At 37.6% G+C, this 22,179-nt stretch overlaps 1 protein-coding gene across 2 annotated transcripts in view; it reads left to right on the plus strand.

Moving 5' to 3' along the window:
* Positions 1-21,839, plus strand: part of CFAP47 (cilia and flagella associated protein 47) — a 504,014-nt gene extending 482,175 nt beyond the window's left edge. For both annotated transcript variants that reach the window (XM_027534335.1, XM_027534336.1), the window contains 2 exons: positions 9,981-10,140; positions 21,604-21,839. In XM_027534335.1, the coding sequence (XP_027390136.1) occupies positions 9,981-10,140; positions 21,604-21,816 (373 nt within the window). In that variant the 3' untranslated portion in view covers positions 21,817-21,839. The remainder of the gene's footprint in view (positions 1-9,980; positions 10,141-21,603) is intronic.
* The last annotated feature ends 340 nt before the right edge of the window (positions 21,840-22,179 follow it).

The following is a 22,179-nucleotide window of genomic DNA, read 5'->3' on the forward strand; positions in this document are numbered from 1 at the left end:
TTGCTTCCTTCCTACTAAATATTTAGCAGAGTAACATTATTTAATTTTCATACAACTACTTAGATATCACTGTCTCCAATTTACCAAAGACACACACACTCACACACACACACATCTTTACACAATCACATCAAAGAATGGGTAGTATGTAGTGGGCACAGTGTCCATTTAGATAAGATACCCCAGCTCCTGTCTCCCCTTCTCCAATCCCAACTCAACAGAAAATCTTTGGTCACCTACCTGTCCCAGCTTGGAGTCCTGTAAACCTCAGATTCATGCCATTCTGAATGGTAGTAGGCTAAAGAATATGTCAGACCCCTGAGCTATATTTTCAATATCAATAGCCCTGGGAAAGCTGATTAAAATTTTCTATTACTTTATTTATTATGTATTTATTTTGTGACACTGCATGGCATGTGGGATCTTAGTTCCCCAACCAGGAATCAAACCCTTGCTTCCTGCATTGGAAGCACAGAGTCTTAACTATTGGACCACCAGGAAGTCCCCACAAATCTCTGTTCTTTTAGAAGGTTAAACCCAGCATTAACTTTGGCACGTGTAAGCAGAATAGGTGCCCTACTGGATGGTATAACGTAAGAAATTCCACATACAGAAAGGAATAATTTCTATAATTATCTGTCATCAACGTGATGTGAAATTTTCTGATCAGAAACAATGTGAGGATTAAATACAATATATACTGTGAAATGATTCTTCCAATCAATCAATCAGTCTTCAGCACATCACATAATTATCTTTTGGTGTGTGTGGTAAGAACACTAAAGATCTATCTTAACAGATTTCAACTGTACAATTTATTATTAGCAACTATAGGCTTCATGCTATACATTTGATCTCTAGAATCTATCTTATTAATATAACTGAAAATTTGTACCCTTTAACCAATATTCCCTATTTCCTCTAACCCCTAGCCCCTGAAAACCATTGTTCTACTCTCTGCTTCTGTGAGTTCAACCTTTTTAGATTCTGTATTTAAGTGACATCGTACAAAATTTATTTTTCTGTATCTGGCTTATTTTACTTAGTGTGATCTCCTCAGGCTTCATCTGTTTTGTCTCAAATGGCAAGAGTTCCATCTTTTTTATGGCTAAATATTACTCCATTTTGTACATATACCACATTTTCTTTATTCATCTGTAGGTGGACACTTGGGCTATTTCCATATCTTGGCTATAGTGACTCATGCTATAATAACATGGGGGTGCAGATACATCTTTGAGATACTAATTTCATTTCCTTTAGATATATGCCTATAACTAGGATTGCTGGATCATATGGTAATTCAATTTTAGTTTTTTGAGGAAACTTCATCAAATTTTCCATAATGTCTATACCAAATTTTAAATCCCACCAGCAGTGTTAAGTGGTTTTCTTTATTCCACATTCATGCTAACACTTATTTTTTGACTCTGGAATAGTAACAATCCTAACAGATATGAGGTTATGTCCCATTGTGATTTTGATGTTCATTTCCCTGATGAATAGTGATATTGAGCACTGCTTGTTGGCCATTTGTATGTCTTCTTTGGGAAAAATATCTCTTGAGGTCCTCTGCCCATTTTTACTAGGATTATTTGTGGGGTTTCTTGCTATTGAGTTCTGTGAGTTCCTTATATATTTTAGATAATATCCCCCATTAGATACATGATTTGCAAATATTTTCTCCCTGTCCAAAGGTCACCTTTTCATTTGGTTGATTTCTTTTCCTTTGCTGTGCAGAAAGTTTTTAGTGTGATATAGTCCTGTTGCTTATTTTTGCTCTTGATTCCACTGCTTTTGCTGTCATATTCGAAAGGTCTTCATGCTATTTTAAATAAGATTGTTTTCTTAATCTCTTTTTCAAATAGTTCATTATTAGTGTGTAGTAACACAACTCATTTTTGTATGTTGATTTTATATCATGCAACTTTCCTGAATTCACTTATTATGTAAAGTTTTTTTCTGGAATCATTGTACAAATAAAATCAAAGATAATGATCTTAGAGGAAAAGCTTTTAGTCTTTCAATGCTGAATGTATTAGCTGTGGACTTTTCATATGTGGCCTTTTTTATGTTGAAGTAATTTTCTTTTGTTCCTAGATTGTTGAGTGTTTTTATAATAAAGTGGTGTTAAATTTTGTCAGTTTTTTCCTTGCATATCTTGAGATGATCATGTGTTTTTTATCCTTCATTCTGTTAAAGTGGTTTATAATATTAATTAATTTTCTTATGTGGAACTTTCTTCATATCCTATAGTTAAATCCTATTTATACATGGTGTATAATCCTATTAACATGCCATTGAATTCCATTTGATAGCATTTGTTGAGGATTTTTGCATCTATATTCATCAGGGATATTTGCCAGAGTTTTCTTTTCTTTTTTTTTTTTTTTTTTTTGCTTATAGCAGGTTTATTCATAATTGCCAAAACTTGGAAGTAACCAAGGTGGCCTTCAAAATATGAATGGATATATTACGGTACATCCAGACAAAGGAGTATCCAGCATTAAGTCAAAAACTGCTAAAAAATGTATTAACTAAAACAAAACCAAATTACATTCTATCAATACATAGCTAGTAACAGTCACTTTCAGGTAAACCTTAAGTACAGAATACAGATATTCCCATCTGTACTTAAGGCATCAGGCCACACTGAGGATGGTGAGAACAGAGTATAGCAGTCATTGGGATGTGAATCACTTTAACTGTGGGCTCTCCACCATTTATCCTTTTTCCCCTGATTACTAGTAAGGAGATTGAATCAATAATCAAAAACTTCTCATCAAGCAAAAGTCCAAGACCAGATGACTCCAGTGGTGAATTCTAACTTTTTAAAAGTTGAGGTATAACCATATAAAACATTATGTTACAAATGTACAGGGCTTCCCAGATGGCACAGTGGTAAAGAATCCTCCTGCCAATGCAGGAGATGCAGGTTTGATCCCTGGGTCAGGAAGTTTCCCCTGGAGAAGGAAATGGCAAGTCCTCCACCAGTATTCTTGCCTGGAAAATTCCATGGACAGCAAAGCCTGGCAGACTGAAGTCCGTGAGTTCCCAAAAAATTGAGCACAACTGAACGACTGAGTAATTGAGCACACCCATGCACACAACCACTACAGATATACAACATAGTAATTTGATATTTGATACTACAAAAATCTAGTTACCATGATTACCATAAAATTACCCTCTTCACCCATTTCTCCACCTCCCATTCCTTCCCTTCTGATAATCACTTATTCTTTTTTAAAACGTGGTCCATTTGAAAACAATGATGTTGACGTATCCAAACCAGGTTCTTCCTCCTCCCCATTGTGATTAATCTTTTCATAATCTTCTTATTCCTCTTAGCGCATTCAGGGCATAACAGGTTGTCTTCCAGGTCTGGGGGTGCAAAAGTGCAGGCAGGTAACATGAAGAGGGAGGTCATCTTCCTGGGGGTGTCAGGCACCCAGGTCTGACCTGCTTGGAACTGCAGACGAACCCAGCCTTCTGTGTCTGTCAAGAGTGGTCTGCCATGGACCACACACCACCGGACACCTGAGGCTTGTGGCAGAAAGGATTCAGAGGCACGAAGGGCATGTGAATTCTTTTCTTGTAGTGTCTTTTTCGGGCTTTGACATCAGGATAAATTAAATTTGGAAGTATTTGGAAGAATTCCCTCGTCTTTAATATTTTGGAAGAGTTTGAGATGGATTGACATTAATTCTTCTTTACATATTTGGTAGAATTCACCATCTGTTCCTGGGCGTTTCTTTGTTGGGAGGATTTTGATTACTGATTCAATGTTCTTAATATTCATATGTTCAGATTTTCTGTTCATTCATGATTTTGTCTTGGTAAATCCTTTTTTTCTGGGGATTTATCCGTTTCTTCTCGGTTATATGAATTTTATGTATAATTGTTTATAGCAGTCTCTTCTGGTCATTTTTATTTCTGGGGCATCAATTGTAATGTGTCCTTGTTCATATATGATTTTATACATTTAAGTCTTATGTTTTTTCTTAATCTAGCTAATTTTATTGATTTTGTTATTTTCAAATAACTCTGACTCAGTTGATTTTTTCTTTTTTTTTTTCTTTTGTCTCTTTAATTTCTGCTGTACTCTTTATTTCTTTCTTTCTGCTAACTTTGGGTTGGGTTTTTCTTCATTTTCTTGTTTCTTGAGAAATAGAATTAGATTGTTTGACTTCTTTCTTCTTTATGTAGGCGTTTATCAGTCTAAATTTCCATCTTAGTAGTACTTTTGCTGCATTCCATAAGCAATGTTGTGTTTTCATTTTGTCTCAAGATATTTTATAACATCTTCTTGGTTCATTGGTTCAAGATTTGTTTTTTTAATGAAAATTTAATTGTTTAATTTTCATGTATTTGTGTATTTTCCAGTTTTCCATCTGCTATTGATATCTAGTTTCATTCCACTATGGAGGAAAAAGACAACTGGTAAAACTTCAGTCTTCTTAAATGTGTTCAGACTTGATTTGTGACCTAACATGAAGTCTGTCCTTGAGAATGTTCCACGTGTACCTGAGAGGAATATGAATGCTGTTGCTATTGAGTGAAATGTTCTATATATATTTGTTAGAATTATTTGTCTGTAGTGTTGCTCCTTGCTCCTGTCTTCTTTTCTCTTACTGGTCTTCTGTCTAAGTTTTCGTTCCATTCAATATTCCATTATTGAAAATGGGGTATTGAAATCTCCTATTATTATTCTATTGCTGTCTATTCCTCCCTTGAGTTCTGTCAATCTTTGGTCTATATATTTAGATACTCTATTGTTGAGCATATATAGCTATAACTGTATAATTGTTTTTTTGTTCTGGCAAGCTGATTTGATATAAAATCCTTTTTTGTCTTCTTGACAGTTTTTTATTAAGTCTACTTTGCCTCATAGAAGTAAGGCTAGGCATGCTCTTTTGTTTACCATTTTCATGGAATATTCTTTTTTCCCTTTAACTTTCAGCCTATGTGTATCTTTAAACCCAAATTTAGTCTCTTGCAGATGGCACATACTTGGATCTTGTATTTTTATCCTATCAGCCACTGTCTCTTTTGAAGAGAGTTTAATTTATTAATATTTAAAGTAGTTAGTGATACAGAGGAACTTACCATTTTGTTTTTTTCAGTATGTCTTACAGCTCTTTTGTGCATCTTTTCTTATCTTGCTATCTTCTTCTATGTTGTATTGTCTTTTTTTTTTTTATAGTAATATGCTTTGGTTCTTTTCTCATTTTCTTTCAGGTATCTTCTGTAGGTGTTATCTTTGTGGTTACCATGGGACTTACATAAAACATCTTATAAGTTTAACAATCCATTTTAAGCTGATAACAACTTCAGTTGCATACAAAATCTCTACACTTCTTTAGTGATGTACAAGTTACATGTTTTTTATTGTGTTTCTTTTAATATTTTTTTATAAACTGTTTTTTAACTTTTATGGCACAACTAAGTGATTTATGTTCCACTGTTACAATATTTAGTTTTGTGTATTTTATTTATATTTATTTTTGCCAGTGAACTTTATACTTTCAAATGCTTTTGTGTTGCTATTTACTCTCTTCATTTCAACTTAAAGGACTCCTTTTAGCATGTCTTGTAAAGCAGATCTAGTGGCACTTAACTCCCTCAGCTTTTCTTTGTCAGGGAAAGTATCTATTTCCTTTTTGAAGGACTTTTTTTTTTTTTTTTTTTTTTTGCTAGATATAGTGTTTTTGGTTGGCAGTTTGTTTTTCACCACTTTGAATATATCATTCCTCTCAATTCAGGCTTGCATGGTTTCTGCTGAGAAATCTGTTGGAAGTCTTACAAGAATTCCCTTGTACGTAATAAGTTCGTTTTCTCTTGCTGTTTTCCAATTCTATTTTTGTCTGTAACTGTTGACATTTTAATTATGTGTCTTATTGTGGAGTTCTTTGATTTCATCCTATTTAGAGCCTTTTGTACTTCATTAATCTGTTGTTCATTTTCTTCTCCAGATTTGGGAAGTTTGTGTCCATTATTTCTAAAAATAAGCTTTCTGCTTCTATTTCTCTCTGTTCCTTCTGAGACTCATAATGTGTATATTAGTCCTCTTGATATTGTTGTGTAAGTCCTTAGATTTTCTTCACTCTACTTCATTTACTTTTCTTTTTGCCTCTCTTCACATGACTTTTCTTTCAGTTCTCTCATTATTTCTGCTGGATCAAATTGACCTCAACCCTTAGTAAATTTTTCAGTTCAGTTTCTGCATTCTTCAGCTCCAAAATTTGTTTGGTCTTTTGAATATTTTCTGTCTTTTTGTTGAAATTCTCTATTTGTTCATGCATTGTTTTCCTGATGTTGTTGAACGTCTTCATGACAATTATTTTGAATAATTTGCAAAGTAATTTCTATACTTCCACTTCTTTATGGTACATTTCTGGAGATCTGTTTTCTTTCTTTAACAGCATATTTTTTGTTTGTTTCTTCATTTCCTTTTTAACACTGTGTTGGTATCAACACATTTGGAAAAATAGCTGCCTCTCCCATTCTTTACAAACTGGCTTAAAGAAGGGAAAGATCTTCACCAATCAGTGCAACTAGAGACTTTGGGAGCCTTTCAAATCTTTTCTGTTGAATATGTCTTTCTTTGCTCAGTTGGTAAAGAATCCACCTGCAATGTAGGAGACCCTGATTCGATTCTTGGGTCAGGAAGATCTGCTAAAACAGGGATAGGCCACCCACTCCAGTATTCTTGGGCTTCCCCTGTGGCTCAGCTAGTAAACAATCTGCTGTCAGTGTGGGAGACCTGGGTTCAATCCCTGGGTTGGGAAGATCCCCTGGAGAAGGGAACGGTTACCCATTCTAGTATTCTGGCCTGAAGAATTCAATGGATTGTGTAGTCCATGGACTTGCAGAGTTGGCCCCGACTGAGTGACTTTCACTTTCACATGTCTTTCTGAACTTGTGTGTGAAGATTACTAATTAGAGGGGCTTGCCAGTTTCTTTTTTCAGTAGTTTGTAATCTCTTCCTCCCTCTGGTGTCTGTCTTCTGTACTATGAGCACTCTGAAGCAGCAGCACATTACCCAGATTTTTTTTTTTTTTCGGCAGCCTCTAGTCATGTAGTTTGTCAGGTTCTTTCAGTTCCATGAGACAAGCAAGACAAAAAGCAGAACCTTAAGCAGCCTACTAAAAGCTAGAAATTTGAGTACATGTTCCACTCTCCTTTTTCTGCACTTAGGGAGAGCCTTCTGGGTTATATCAGCTTCTATCTGCCCTACCATAGGACTTCTGCAGCATCAGTACCCTGCCCAGTACTTCTGTGTTCTCAGAAACTACCATGCATCTAGTGTGTGTGAGGTCTCATCAGTACTTCAAGATAGGCAAGACAGAAGTCAGTCCCCCAGCAGCTCCATACCCCCAATGTCCAAATGTTGGGTGTCTAGTCTACTCTTCTCTTTTCCTTACCTGGGAGAAGTGGGACCTGAGAATCTCCTCCTAATCTTGTGCTACTGTGCTCAGGAGGGAGAGACTGTGGTGAGAGCCTGCCACGAATTTTCCTAATAGCTTCAGAGTAGCTGACTTTACACTTATCTGGAGGGCAGACGCTCTTAACTGGTTTCAGAATTTCTCACAGTGGAATTTGGTCTGCGTCTTTTTGAATCATTGTCTCCATGGAACTGATCTGGGGCTTTCTATTCTGCCATCTTGCTGACATCACCCCTCAGCATAGTCTGTTTTATACGTTTATTTGTTGGATCATGCATCATTGCCTAGCATTGGTAATAAAATGGTTTAAAACAGTAACATTCATATTGATCAATATGTTAATATTATTAATCCTTATCAGGTACTTTCCATATGCCAGGAAAGATAATAATCTTAATGGGGATTATCAGATTAATGGAATGAAAACAGAGGTTCCAAAAAACTAAATTGCCTGAAGTCATGCTCCCACATACAGCTAGGATTTCAGTCTAGGTCATCTCTGTCCATAATCCACTCTCTCATACCACCTGCTGTGAAACTCAATACACATTTACTGAAAGGATCCCTGAGTCCCAACCTGAATCTCCCATGTCCTCTTTGATGTTTCACTGTTGGATCTTAATTCTAAGAAATTGTTCTTTACCTTCTGCCTGCATCTCCACTGTCAATTGGATTTTCAATTTCTCACAGCCTCCCATGTACTCGGTCTCCCTCCTGCTTTCCTCTACCAAGAAGTTCCTCAACTTCTTTCACAGTCTTCATCTCAAATGTAATCTACATTGACTTCAAGATGGTAACTTGAATCTTAAATGTCACTCAGTTCATTTCAGATCGTAGCAGCTCATCTCCAGGCCCAAGAATTTTTAATGAACCTATAAATTACTTACATCTCACTTAGCAAGTATAAAACTGAAAAGAAGTAAGCAAATATCACATTAGAATAATAGTAAAAACAAGACTTTATGATAACTGTTTTGGTCAGGCATTTTAGATATTGAGTTATTAGAGATCAAATTGCCAACATCTGCTGGATCATTGAAAAAGCAAGAGAGTTCCAGAGAAACATCTATTTCTGCTTTATTGACTATGCCAAAGCCTTTGACTGTGTGGATCACAATAAACTGTGGAAAATTCTTCAAGAGATGGGAATACCAGACCATCTGACCTGCCTCTCGAGAAACCTATATGCAGGTCAGGAAGCAACAGTTAGAACTGGACATGGAACAACAGACTGGTTCCAAATAGGAAAAGGAGTACATCAAGGCTGTATATTGTCACCCTGCTTATTTAACTTATATGCAGAGTACATCATGAGAAACGCTGGGCTAGAAGAAGCACAAGCTGGAATCAAGATTGCCGGGAGAAATATCAATAACCTCAGATATGCAGATGACACCACCCTTATGGCAGAAAGTGAAGAGGAACTAAAAAGCCTCTTGATGAAAGTGAAAAAGGACAGTGAAAAAGTTGGCTTTTTTTTTTTTTTTTAAACATTCAGAAAACGAAGATCATGGCATCTGGTCCCATCACTTCATGGGAAATAGATGGGGAAACAGGGGAAACAGTGGAAACAGTGTCAGACTTTATTTTGGGGGGCTCCAAAATCACTGCAGATGGTGATTGCAGCCATGAAATTAAAGGACGCTTACTCCTTGGAAGAAAAGTTATGACCAACCTAGATAGCATATTAAAAAGCAGAGACTTTACTTTGTCAACAAAGGTGTGTCTAGTCAAGGCCATGGTTTTTCCAGTGGTCATGTATGGATGTGAGAGTTGGACTGGGAAGAAAGCTGAGCGCCGAAGAACTGATGCTTTTGAACTGTGGTGTTGGAGAAGACTCTTGAGAGTCCCTTGGACTGCAAGGACATCCAACCAGTCTATTCTAAAGGACATCAGTCCTGGGTGTTCATTGGAAGGACTGATACTAAAGCTGAAACTCCAATACTTTAGCCACCTCATGCAAAGAGTTGACTCATTGGAAAAGACTGTGATGCTGGGAGGGATTGGGGGCAGGCGGAGAAGGGGACGACGGAGGATGAGATGGCTGGATGGCATCACCGACTCGATGGACAAGAGTTTGAGTGAACTCCAGGAGTTGATGATGGACAGGGAGGCCTGACATGCTGCAATTCATGGGGTCGCAAAGAGTCGGACATGACTGAGCGACTGAACTGAACTATTTACAAATAATTGAATTTTCATTTGGGACCTTGGATTCTTCCAGTTTTTATAGTAATGGCATTGTATTCTTTGTACACTATAGAAATAAGATATGATTTTAAAAATCTTTAAGATTCCATTTTTGTCACCCTGGAGAGAATGACACTCCAGTAATTTTTTAAATGCTCAATCACTGTTATTCTGTAAGCATTCCATAAAGTAAAAAGTATCAGACTCATGGCTGTAAAGCACCATTAATGTTTAATTGTAGTCCTATGCAATGGGATATAAGCCAAGCCCTATCCCCAGTTTTCATACAGAGAACAAGGTAATGATAAAGTTTTAAACATTGATAATATATTTTTGTTCCAGAAATCCTGAGTCATACATGGCATTCTTCCTACCTGGCAGTGATCCTGAATTTTTTGTAAAACCTCAGATTGGAGAACTTCTTCCTAAAGGAACTCTCATCACTGTGGGTTTTATACCCACAATGTACAGCAGGAAATACAAAGCAACGTTAGCAATACAGGTGAGTTCTAGAAAGGTAATAGTCGAGGATATTTGATGTCACAAAATTCATTGAATGACTTCGGGAAAAAAACTTTCACTCAGTGATCAATGGTAAAGAACAGCAACATTATCTTGCAAAAGTCAACATATTTCAACTGTTTTGCTTATTTTAATTTCCTTTTGGTCAAAAAAGAAATTTTAAATGTGAAATATAACCCAAATGTTGTTATCATCAATGCAAATAGGAAATTGCTTCTTTTCCACACTGAGGAATTGTGGAAGAGATAAATAATGACTGAAAAGTTATTTGTATAGACATATGATTTCCTATAATAGACTATTCAAAGGCTTTGGGTTTCCCAAGTAGCTCAGAGATAAAGAATCTGCCTGCAGTGCAGGAGATGCAAAAGTTGCAGGTTAAATCCCTGGGTTGGGAAGATCTCCAGCATAGGAAATGGCAACCTGCTCCAGTATTCTTGCCTGGAAAATTCCCTGGACAAAGAAGCCTGGCAGGCTACAGTCCATGGAGTTGCAAAGAGTAGGACACAACTGAACACCACACCCCTTTATTCAAAGACTTTAGGTGATTTCCAATAGGGATTTTGAAACCTTTGATTTCAAAGGATAAAGGATAAGGTGTTAGGAAAATGTTAAGGTCTAAAATGAAGAAAATTAAACAGAAAATAAAATTTATTTTGAATTGAAACAAAATAGTGTGAAATGGGCCATTAATATAAAATAATGTTAAAGTGATCATTTTGTTAAAATTTAAGGTAAATACAACTCTGAAAATTTATTCAGTAAGTAGAATTTCTCCATAAATTTTCCCACATCTGTCCTACTATGAACGTTTGGCTAAAGGTAACCTTCAAGTTATTTTGGAAAAGATGTCTATTCCCACTGTCTTTTTTCAGTAGCCCAGGCACAAGGGAATTGTAGTCATATTTCGAGACACAACTACTGATGCCAAAGTGACTACTAGACTTCTGAGTCAGACACTAATTAGGCAGCCCCACCTGCAGAAAAATGTGTTGTTACTGTTTTAATGAATAGAGAAAAATTTTGAATATTGCTTGAGAAGAGCATTTATTTTTCATCTTTTTGAGACCCCTTACAATCCAGGTAATAAAAATATAAAGCATCTGGAGCCTTGCTGCACATAACTATTTCCTGAGTTAATATTTGATTACAATTATTATGTTAATGTGCTTACTTCTTAAAATGATATTTTAAAGAGAGATTTGTGAATAAAATTATATTCAGTTTATAACATATGGTGGATATTTCTGAAATTAACTATTAATATTTAGGAAGTTTTACCAACAAAATTCTGTTTCTGATTTCCCTGTGAAGACTTGACAATTAAATCACTAGCAGCAGAACTGAAGGGTTTCTGTGAAAGAATAAGTTTATATGGGATCAACTGAGAATATAACATTTTGATTAGTGTGAAGTAGTATAGTTTGATAAAGTGTATATGGGGAAAATTGAGAAATCACTATTTGATTTAAGAAATCACTGTTGATCCTATTTCTATTATGGAGAATTTAAAATATGCCCCAAAATGGAGAGAATACTTACTGTCTGTGCACTCATCATCCTACATGAACTCTTATCAACCCAAGGCCAGTCCTGTTTCAAGTATGTTTCCACCCCCTTCCTCACTTCCCATATTATTTTGAAGAAAATCCAAGACTTCCTATTACCTACAAATATTCTCTGTTGATCTCTAAAAGATAAAAATCTTAACCATGATACCATTATCATATCTAAAAATTAATAATAATTCCTTAATACCAGTGCATACTAAATATCCATTTGAAAGTAAAAGTCACTCAGTCATGTCTGGCTCTTTGCGACCCCATGGACTATGCAATCTATGGAATTCTCCAGGCTAGAATACTGGAGTGGGTAGCCTTTCCCTTCTCCAGGGGATCTCCCAACCCAGGGATCAAACCAGGGTCTCCCACATTGCAAGCGGATTCTTTACCAGCTGAGCCACAAGGGAAGCCCAAGAATACTGGAGTGGGTAGCCTATCCCTTTTCCAGCAGATCTGCCCAACCCAGGAATCGAACCAGGGTCTCTTGCATTGCAGGTGGATTCTTTACCAACTGAGCTATCAGGGAAGCCCCTAAGTATCCATTTAGTGTTCAAATTTTCACTTGACTCATACATCTCATATTTTTTATTTAAATAAATATGTAAAGACATAAAAATAGTAGTCCTATGAATCCTTCTCCCAGCTCTCCCAGTGGTGACATCTTATACAGCTGTAGTAAAATATCAAAACAAATATATTAACAAGATAGTGTTAACTAGAAGAGACCCTATTCCATGTTTTGTGCTTTTCACATCCATTTGTGTGTCTGTGTGTATGTTTGTATATGTCTGGTTCTAGGCAATTTGAATCCATTTGTAGATGTATACGGAGAAGGCAATAGCACCCCACTACAGTCCTCTTGCCTGAAAAATCCCATGGACCAAGGAGCCTGGTGGGCTGCAGTCCATGGGGTCGCAAAGAGTCGGACATGACTGAGCGACTTCACTTTCACTTTGCACTTTCCTGCATTGAAGAAGGAAATGGCAACCCACTCCAGTGTTCTTGCCTGGAGAATCCCAGGGATGGGGGAGCCTGGTGGGCTGCCGTCTATGGGGTCGCACAGAGTCGGACATGACTGAAGCGACTTAGTGGCAGCATAGATGTATATACCTATAATCACAAGTGAGGTGGAAAACTCTTCCTTCACAGCAGAGGAAGTATGTCTTACTAACTCTTTCTAGTCAAGTCCAACACTGTAATTCCCTGTCTACCCATGGCAACTAGTAATCTTTTCTCCATTCCTATGATTTTGTGATTTCTAAAATATTATATAAATAGAATCATGTGCAAGCTTTTGAGACTGGCTTTTTATGCCCAGTATAATGCCCTTGGTGTTCATAAATTTTATTACATATATCAAATCAATGATTTTGAAATCATGGTTCAAATAATGTCTGACTCCAAAACCCTGCTCTTAATGATAACAACATGATGTCTCACATAATAAATGTGAAGAATTTTAGAAGTTAATTCACTGTCTAAATGAAAATTATTGTTTACATTATTATCATCTTTTTAAAACTGTTTGAAACATTAAGTCAATTAATACTTGTAACATATGAAACATATAATTTTCATTGTGTTTAATTGGAAATTAAAAGTGTTTTTAAGAACAGTTTAGTTAAATATTACCCTTTACAAACTTCAACAACCATGTTAGCAAGCTTCATAAGTTCCCTTTCAACTAAACCATATTTAGAGTGAGTAAAAAGTGTCTTTTCTCCACTATTATACAGAGCATATAGCACTAGCTTTGAGAGACTTAAGTTAACTTAATCAGAGTGTTACAAAAAGCACTGTAACTCAGAGTGGACAGTCCATTCAGCTTCCGTGGTGGACATGATGAATCTTAGTTTATACAAACTTGTGAGAACTCTAGAATTACCCAAGATAAAATATATAAGGATTGTACAAAAGAAATATTTATATGTAGAGAGGCCTAGGCATAGGCATAAATTACATATATTAGTTTTAAGGGAATTGGCCATTGTCATGAAATTGTGGGAAATGGTATTATATACATGTATCTTGGTTTGTATTTTCTCATAAGTAGATCCTAAAATAAGGATTCAAGTACATGTAGCATATTTACCATGTGATCACAGGAAACAGATGTAGAGAAGCCAGGATATGAGACACAGAAGGAATAGAAATCAATAAAGGGTGCATTTACCAAGGCAATTAGCAGAGAGGGCCCCTGTGATTTAACACCGTGGGCATTCTCTGGGAAATCATGTGGAACCCATACCTTAGAATATTCACACTTGAGGGGGCCAGGAAGTTTGGAATGTTTATACACCACCTGCCACTGTTCAATCATTGATTGAGGACTGTTCCCAAGGATTGTTAACTCCCTGACAGCAGAGAAGCCTTCTGAAGTTTCTAAAAAACTTCAAAGAGGTGAAGATACTGGCAATTGAAAGTTGTGCAGCAATGAAATGGAAACCTCTGAGGGATGTAGGTGGGTACAGAGCACATCTGCTAACATTGTTTCCATTCATGAGAATGTACCCTTTAAAACATAGCTTTGAGAATTTATTCCATGAGGTCATTGGCTTTGGTTGATTCCGTTTCAAACTAGATAACCATTACTTAAATGTGGAAATTTCATCTGTTTAAAAAATACTTGTTTTTTAAAATTCATTTAAACATAATTGTGTATAATAGTCAATTTGGCATTCTTATGTAAGAGCACAGTGATTCTTTGACATATTAGTGACATGAAGGTATTCATTTACTTTCATATCATTTTCATTGTCCTTGTGCTCAGTTGTGTCCAACTCTTTGTGACCCCAGGGACTGTAGCCCTCCAGGCTCCTCAGTCCATGGAATTATCCAGGTAAGAATACTCGAGTGTGTTGCCGTTTCCTTCTCCAGGGGATCTTCCCAACCCTGGGATCAAATCTGGGTCACCTGCATTGACAGGCAGATTCTTTACCAACTATGACCCTTGGGGAAACCTAGGTAGAGGAATACCTTATCTATTTTATATATAGTAGTGTGTATATGTCAATCCCAGTCTCCCAATTTATCCCTCCTTCCTGCCTTACCCATTAACCATAAATTCATTCTGTACATTTGTCACTCTATTTCTGTTTTCTAAAGTTCAGTTGTACCATTTTTTACATTTCCACATATAAGTGAAAGTGAAGTGAAAGTGAAGTCGCTCAGTTGTGTCCGACCCTCAGCGACCCCATGGACTGCAGCCTTCCAGGCTCCTCCATCCATGGGATTTTCCAGGCAAGAGCACTGGAGTGGGGTGCCATTGCCTTCTCCGAGAAGATTTCCACATATAAGCGATATCATATATTTGTCTTTCTCTTTCTGACTCAATTCACTAAGTATGATAGTCTTATAGCTGCATCCAGGTTGCTGCAGGAGGCATTATTTCATTCCCTTTAATGCTAATCTACCATTGTATATGTGTACCATGTCTTCTTTATCTATTCATCTGTTGATGGACATTTAGGTTGCTTCCATGTTCTGGCTATTGTAAATAGTGCTGCAATGAACATTGGAATGCATGTATCTTTTCAAATTTTGGTGTTCTTAGTGCATATGCCCAGGAATGAGATTGCTGGATCACATGGTAGCTCTTCTTTTAGTTTTTTAAGAAACCTCCACACTGTTCTCCACAGTGGATGTACCAGTTTACATTTCCACCAGCAGTATAGAAGGGTTCCCTTGCCTCCACACCCTCTCCAGTATTTATGTTTTCAGATATTTTGACAATGGCCATCCTGACCAGTTATAGGCTTCCCAGGTCGTGCTCATGGTAAAGAACCTGCCTGCCAATGCAGGAGATGTAAGAGACCAGGGTTCAATCCCTGGTCTCAGAAAGATCCCCTGGAGGAGGAGATGGCAACCCACTCCAGTGTTCCTGCCTGGGAAATTCAGTGGACAGAGGAACCTGGCAGGCTATAGTCCATGGGGCCACCAAGTGTCAGACACAACTGAAGACTTAGCATTCTGATCAGTGTAATGTGATACCTCACTGTAGCTTTGATTTGCCTTTCTCTAATTATTAGCGATGTTGAGCATCTTTTCATGTGTTTTTTTCTTCTTTGGAGAAATGACTGTTTAGATCTTCTGCATAATTTTTGATTGGGTTGTTTGGTTTTTGATAATGAGCTGCATGAGCTGTTTTTATATTTTGGAGATTAATCCCTTGTAGATTGTTTTGTTTGCAAATATTTTCTCCCATTCTATGGGTTGTCTTTTCATTTTGTTTATAGTTTCCTTTGCTGGGCAAAAGCTTGTAGATTTGATTAGGCCCCATTTGTTTATTTTTGGTTTTATTTTCATTATTCTAGGAGGTAGATCAAAAAAGATCTTGTTTTGATTAATGTAAAAGTGTTCTGCCTGTGTTTTGCTCTAAGAGGTTTATAGTATCTGACCTTACATCTAGGTCTGTAATTCATTTTGAGTGTATTTTTGTGTATCATGTTAAAATGTTCTATTTCTTTTCTTTTACATCAAGCTATCCAGTTTTCCCAGCACCACTTATTGAAGAGACTGTCTTTTCTCCAATGTATACTCTTGCCTCCTTTGTCATAGATTACTTGACCACAGGTGTGTGGATTTATTTCTGGACTTCCTATTCTGTTCCATTGATCTATATTTCTGTTTTTTGTGCTACTGCTATACTGTTTTGATGACTGTAGCTTTGTTGTAGAGTCTGAATTCAGAGAGCATGATTCCTCCAGTTCCATTTTTCTTTCTCAGGATTACTTTTGCTATTTGGAGTCTTCTGTGTGTCTATACAAATTATAAAAATTTTTGTTCTAATTCTGTGAAAAATGCCCTTGTTAGTTTGATAGGGATTGCATTGAATCTGTAGATTGCTTTGGACAGTATAATCATTTTCACAATATCGAGTCTTCCAGTCCAAGAACATGGTATATCTCTCCATCTGTTTGTATCATCTTTGATTTCTTTCATCAGTATCATATAGTTTTCTGAGTATAGGTCTTTTGCCTCCTTAGATAGGTTTATTCCTAGGTAGTTTATTTTTTTTTTGATGTGATGGTAGATGGGATTTTTTCCTTAATTTATCTTTCTGATCTTTGGATGTCAGTGTATAGGAATGCAAGAGATTTCTGTGTATCACTTACTGCATAATTACTTGAATCTTAATTGAAATGTATACAGTAACATTTAGGATTTAAAAGTGTATTTATCGGTTATTATTTTCAGATGGTCTTGTAGATATGTTGGGCAAAAGAACAGATACTTACATGTAGTTACCATGTGTATCACTAGGTTCTGAATGGGAGAGTACATCCCTTCACATAGCTCACTACTGTGTACCCACTAAGCTCGGGCATGGATGCAGGTTCCTTCATGTAGCTCATACATTTGTACCCATAAGTGAGTCACTTATAAACATTTACAACCACTTATGCACAATCACCAAAATGTAGCTGTGTTTTTCAAATTGAACATCCTTATATGAAGTAAAATGTTATTTAACCCAGTGGTAGTATGGTTCTTGGTTTGTCTGCTCAACAACAAAGCCAGACTCATTGATTCTGAATACTTAATTACTATGAACTGGATAGAAGGGCCAGTTCAGTACAGTTCAGCCGCTCAGTCGTGTCCAACTCTTTGCGACCCCATGAATCGCAGCACGCCAGGCCTCCCTGTCCATCACCAACTCCCAGAGTTCACTGAGACTCACGTCCATCGAGTCAGTGATGCCATCCAGCCATCTCATCCTCTGTCGTCCCCTTCTCCTCCTGCCCCCAATCCCTCCCAGCATCAGAGTCTTTTCCAATGAGTCAACTCTTCACATGAGGTGGCCAAAGTACTGGAGTTTCAGCTTGAGCATCATTCCTTCCAAACAAATCCCAGGGCTGATCTCCTTCAGAATGGACTGGTTGGATCTCCTTGCAGTCCAAGGGACTCTCAAGAGTCTTCTCCAACACCACACTTTAAAACATCAATTCTTCGGCGCTCAGCCTTCTTCACAGTCCAGCTCTCACATCCATACATGACCACAGGAAAAACCATAGCCTTGACTAGACGGACCTTTGTTGGCAAAGGAATGTCTCTGCTTTTGAATATGCTATCTAGGTTGGTCATAACTTTCCTTCCAAGGAGTAAGCGACTTTTAATTTCATGGCTGCAATCACCATCTGTAGTGATTTTGGAGCCGCCAAAATAAAGTCTGACACTGTTTCCACTGTTTCCCCATCTATTTCCCATGAAGTGATGGGACCAGATGCCATGATCTTCGTTTTCTGAATGTTGAGCTTTAAGCCAACTTTTTCACTCTCCACTTTCACTTTCATCAAGAGGCTTTTCAGTTCCTCTTCACTTTCTGCCATAAGGGTGGTGTCATCTGCATATCTGAGGTTATTGATATTTCTCCCGGCAATCTTGATTCCAGCTTGTGCTTCTTCCAGTCCAGCATTTCTCATGATGTACTCTGCATAGAAGTTAATTAAGCAGGGTGACAATATACAGCCTTGACCTACTCCTTTTCCTATTTGGAACCAGTCTGTTGTTCCATGTCCAGTTCTAACTGTTGCTTCCTGACCTGCATACAAATTTATCAAGAGGCAGATCAGGTGGTCTGGTATTCCCATCTCTTTCAGAATTTTCCACAGTTTATTGTGATCCACGCAGTCAAAGGCTTTGGCATAGTCAATAAAGCAGAAATAGAAGTTTTTCTGGAACTCTCTTGCTTTTTCCATGATCAAACGGATGTTGGCAATTTGATCTCTGGTTCCTCTGCCTTTTCTAAAACCAGCTTTAACATCTGGAAGTTCACCGTTCACATATTGCCGAAGCCTGGCTTGGAGAATTTTGAGCATTACTTTACTAGCGTGTGAGATGACTGCAATTGTGCAGTAGTTTGAGCATTCTTTGGCATTGCCTTTCTTTGGGATTGGAATGAAAACTGACCTTTTCCAGTCCTGTGGCCACTGCTGAGTTTTCCAAATTTCCTGGCATATTGAGTGCAGCACTTTCACAGCATCATCTTTCAGGATTTGAAATAGCTCAACTGGAATTCCATCACCTCCACTAGCTATGTTCGTAGTGATGCTTTCTAAGGCCCACTTGACTTCACATTCTAGGATGTCTGGCTCTAGGTGAGTAATCACACCATCGTGATTATCTGGGTCATGAAGATCTTTTTTGTACAGTTCTTCTGTGTATTCTTGCCATCTCTTTTAATATCTTCTGCTTCTGTTAGGTCCATACTATTTTTGTCCTTTATCGAGCCTATCTTTGCATGAAATGTTCCCTTGGTATCTCTAATTTTCTTGAAGAGATCTCTAGTCTTTCCCATTCTGTTGCTTTCCTCTATTTCTTTGCATTGATCGCTGAAGAAGGCTTTCTTATCTCTTCTTGCTATTCTTTGGAACTCTGCATTCAGATGCTTATATCTTTGCTTTTATCCTTTGCTTTTTGCTTCTCTTCTTTTCACAGCTATTTGTAAGGCCTCCCCAGACAGCCATTTTTCTTTTTTGCATTTCTTTTCCATGGGGATGGTCTTGATCCCTGTCTCCTGTATAATGTCACGAACCTCATTCCATAGTTCATCAGGCACTCTATCTATCAGATCTAGGCCCTTAAATCTATTTCTCACTTCCACTGTATAATCATAAGGGATTTGATTTAGGTCATACCTGAATGGTCTAGTGGTTTTCCCTACTTTCTTCAATTTAAGTCTGAATTTGGCGATAAGGAGTTCATGATCTGAGTCACAGTCAGCTCCTGGTCTTGTTTTTGCTGACTGTATAGAGCTTCTCCATCGTTGGCTGCAAAGACTATAATCAATCTGATTTCAGTGTTGACCATCTGGTGATGTCCATGTATAGAGTCTTCTCTTGTGTTGTTGGAAGAGGGTGTTTGTTATGACCAGTGCATTTTCTTGGCAAAACTCTATTAGTCTTTGCCCTGCTTCATTCTGTATTCCAAGGCCAAATTTGCCTGTTACTCCAGGTGTTTCTTGACTTCCTACTTTTGCATTCCAGTCCCCTATAATGAAAAGGACATCTTTTTTGGGTGTTAGTTCTAAAAGGCCTTGTAGGTCTTCATAGAACCATTCAACTTCAGCTTCTTCAGAGTTACTGGTTGGTGCATAGACTTGGATTACTGTGATATTGAATGGTTTGCCTTGGAAACGAACAGAGATCATTCTGTCATTTTTGAGGTTGCATCCAAGTACTGCATTTCATACTCTTTTGTTGACCATGATGGCTACTCCATTTCTTCTGAGGGATTCCTGTCCCCAGTAGTAGATATAATGGTCATCTGAGTTAAATTCACCCATTCCAGTCCATTTTAGTTTGCTGATTCCTAGAATGTTGACATTCACTTTTGCCATCTCTTGTTTGACCACTTCTGGTTTGCCTTGATTCATGGACCTTACATTCCAGGTTCCTATGCAATATTGCTCTTTACAGCATTGGACTTTGCTTCTATCACCAGTCACATCCACAGATGGGTATTCTTTTTGCTTTGACTCCATCCCTTTGTTCTTTCTGGAGTTATTTCTCCACTGATCTCCAGTAGCGTATTGGGCACCTACCAATCTGGGGAGTTCCTCTTTCAGTATCCTATCATTTTGCCTTTTCATACTGTTCATGGGGTTCTCAAGGCAAGAATACTGAAGTGGTTTGCCATTCCCTTCTCCAGTGGACCACATTCTGTCAGATCTCTCCACCGTGACCCGCCTGTCCTGGGTTGCCCCACGGGCATGGCTTAGTTTCATTGAGTTAGACAAGGCTGTGGTCTTAGTGTGATTAGATTGACTAGTTTTCTGTGAGTATGGTTTCAGTGTGTCTGCTCTCTGATGCCCTCTTGCAACACCAACCATCTTACTTGGGTTTCTCTTACCTTGGACGTGGGATATCTCTTCGTGGCTGCTCCAGCAAAGCACAGCTGCTGCTCCTTACCTTGGATGAGGGGTATCTCCTTACCACCACCCTTCCTGACCTTCAACGTGGGATAGCTCCTCTAGGCCCTCCTGCGCCCGCGCAGCCACGGCTCCTTGGACATGGGGTTGGTCCTCCTGGGATAGAAGGGCCAGTTTCAAGTAAAACATGACCATTCCAGATGTGCAAGCAATTCCTGAATTTAACATTCATTGACAGATATCACATTACATATTAAATCCTGATAATGACTACAGTATTTTCTTGACCTGAACTTCTCTTGAGTTAGTTTTCTGAACATACATGATACAATTCTTATGTGAGGCAGAAGTCCTGGATAAACACAGGTAGCATCAGGAAACTCTGTAAGAGCAATGTGATTTAAGTATGAACATACATGTGCAGAAAATGCTAGACAACCTAATTCAGTATTGTCATTCTGCACAAAAATGCAGAAGAAATGAAGGGTTTTTAAGTAAATTCCTATGTAAGCTGTACTGACTTGGATTTAAATTTTGATTTTCATTAATGAGTTTGCACCATGCTCAATAATTACAGGTAGTTATATTAATGATGTACTTTCATAATCTTAAAAACAGAAGCTTGACGTCATACCAGTTGGTTCTATAGCCATATTGGAATTCCCTTAGATAAATCCTGCAAGGTATTATTTCCATTACATATAGTTCATGCTAGGTGATAGTCTCATGCAAACCAAATAGATGGCTTCACCCACAGGGCAGACCTCTAAGTGTGACTTTTTATTGAATGTTTTTTAATTCATAAAGCCAAATGCATTCCTGAATTTATTTTCCACACTAATCATTTATTTATCAGATTTGTGCCCTTAATGCACAAATGCAGTTTCAGTTTTGTGCCCTTCCCATACCTTACATGGAGAAGAGAGAAGTTGTTAATTTGGTAAGTATTTTCTCACATTTTTCTGAGTCCCTGGATATTGTGTATAAAGTCTCTTCCTCTCCTTGTTTCTAGACAGAAGATATGTACTGGTTGTATGAGATCAATGGGTTACCTCAAATTTCCATACTGCCGTTGAAAGCAAAAGCCAAAGTTGATGCTCATAACGAGATGTTTGACAAAAAGCCAGCTCGTCGGCGTAATTTTCTCTATGAAAATGCTCAACTCACAAGAACAGGGGTTTCCTCTACGATCAAGGGGGCTCGTTTGATGTTAAACAATAAATAAAAAAAATTGTTTTTCCCAAAATATTTCTTGGTCTTGCTACTGCTGCTAAATCGCTTCAGTCGTGTCTGACTCTGTGCGACCCCATAAATGGCAGCCCACCAGGCTCCCCTGTCCCTGGGATTCTCCAGGCAAGAACACTGGAGTGGGTTGCCATTCTTGGTCTTAAGTAGAGTTAAATATATTTTAATGATGGTTATTTCATTTTTCAGATATTTCTGAGAACTACTATTTCAAGTATCAATATAATAGAGCATTTTATTTTAAAACTGACTAAATCTATTCTAAATGTTCTATTCTGTTGAACAAAGAATGTTCAAACTATCACATGATTGCACTCATCTCACACACTAGTAAAGTAATATT

This window comes from Bos indicus x Bos taurus, chromosome X (genome assembly GCF_003369695.1).
Source record: "Bos indicus x Bos taurus breed Angus x Brahman F1 hybrid chromosome X, Bos_hybrid_MaternalHap_v2.0, whole genome shotgun sequence".
Lineage (NCBI taxonomy): Eukaryota > Metazoa > Chordata > Mammalia > Artiodactyla > Bovidae > Bos > Bos indicus x Bos taurus.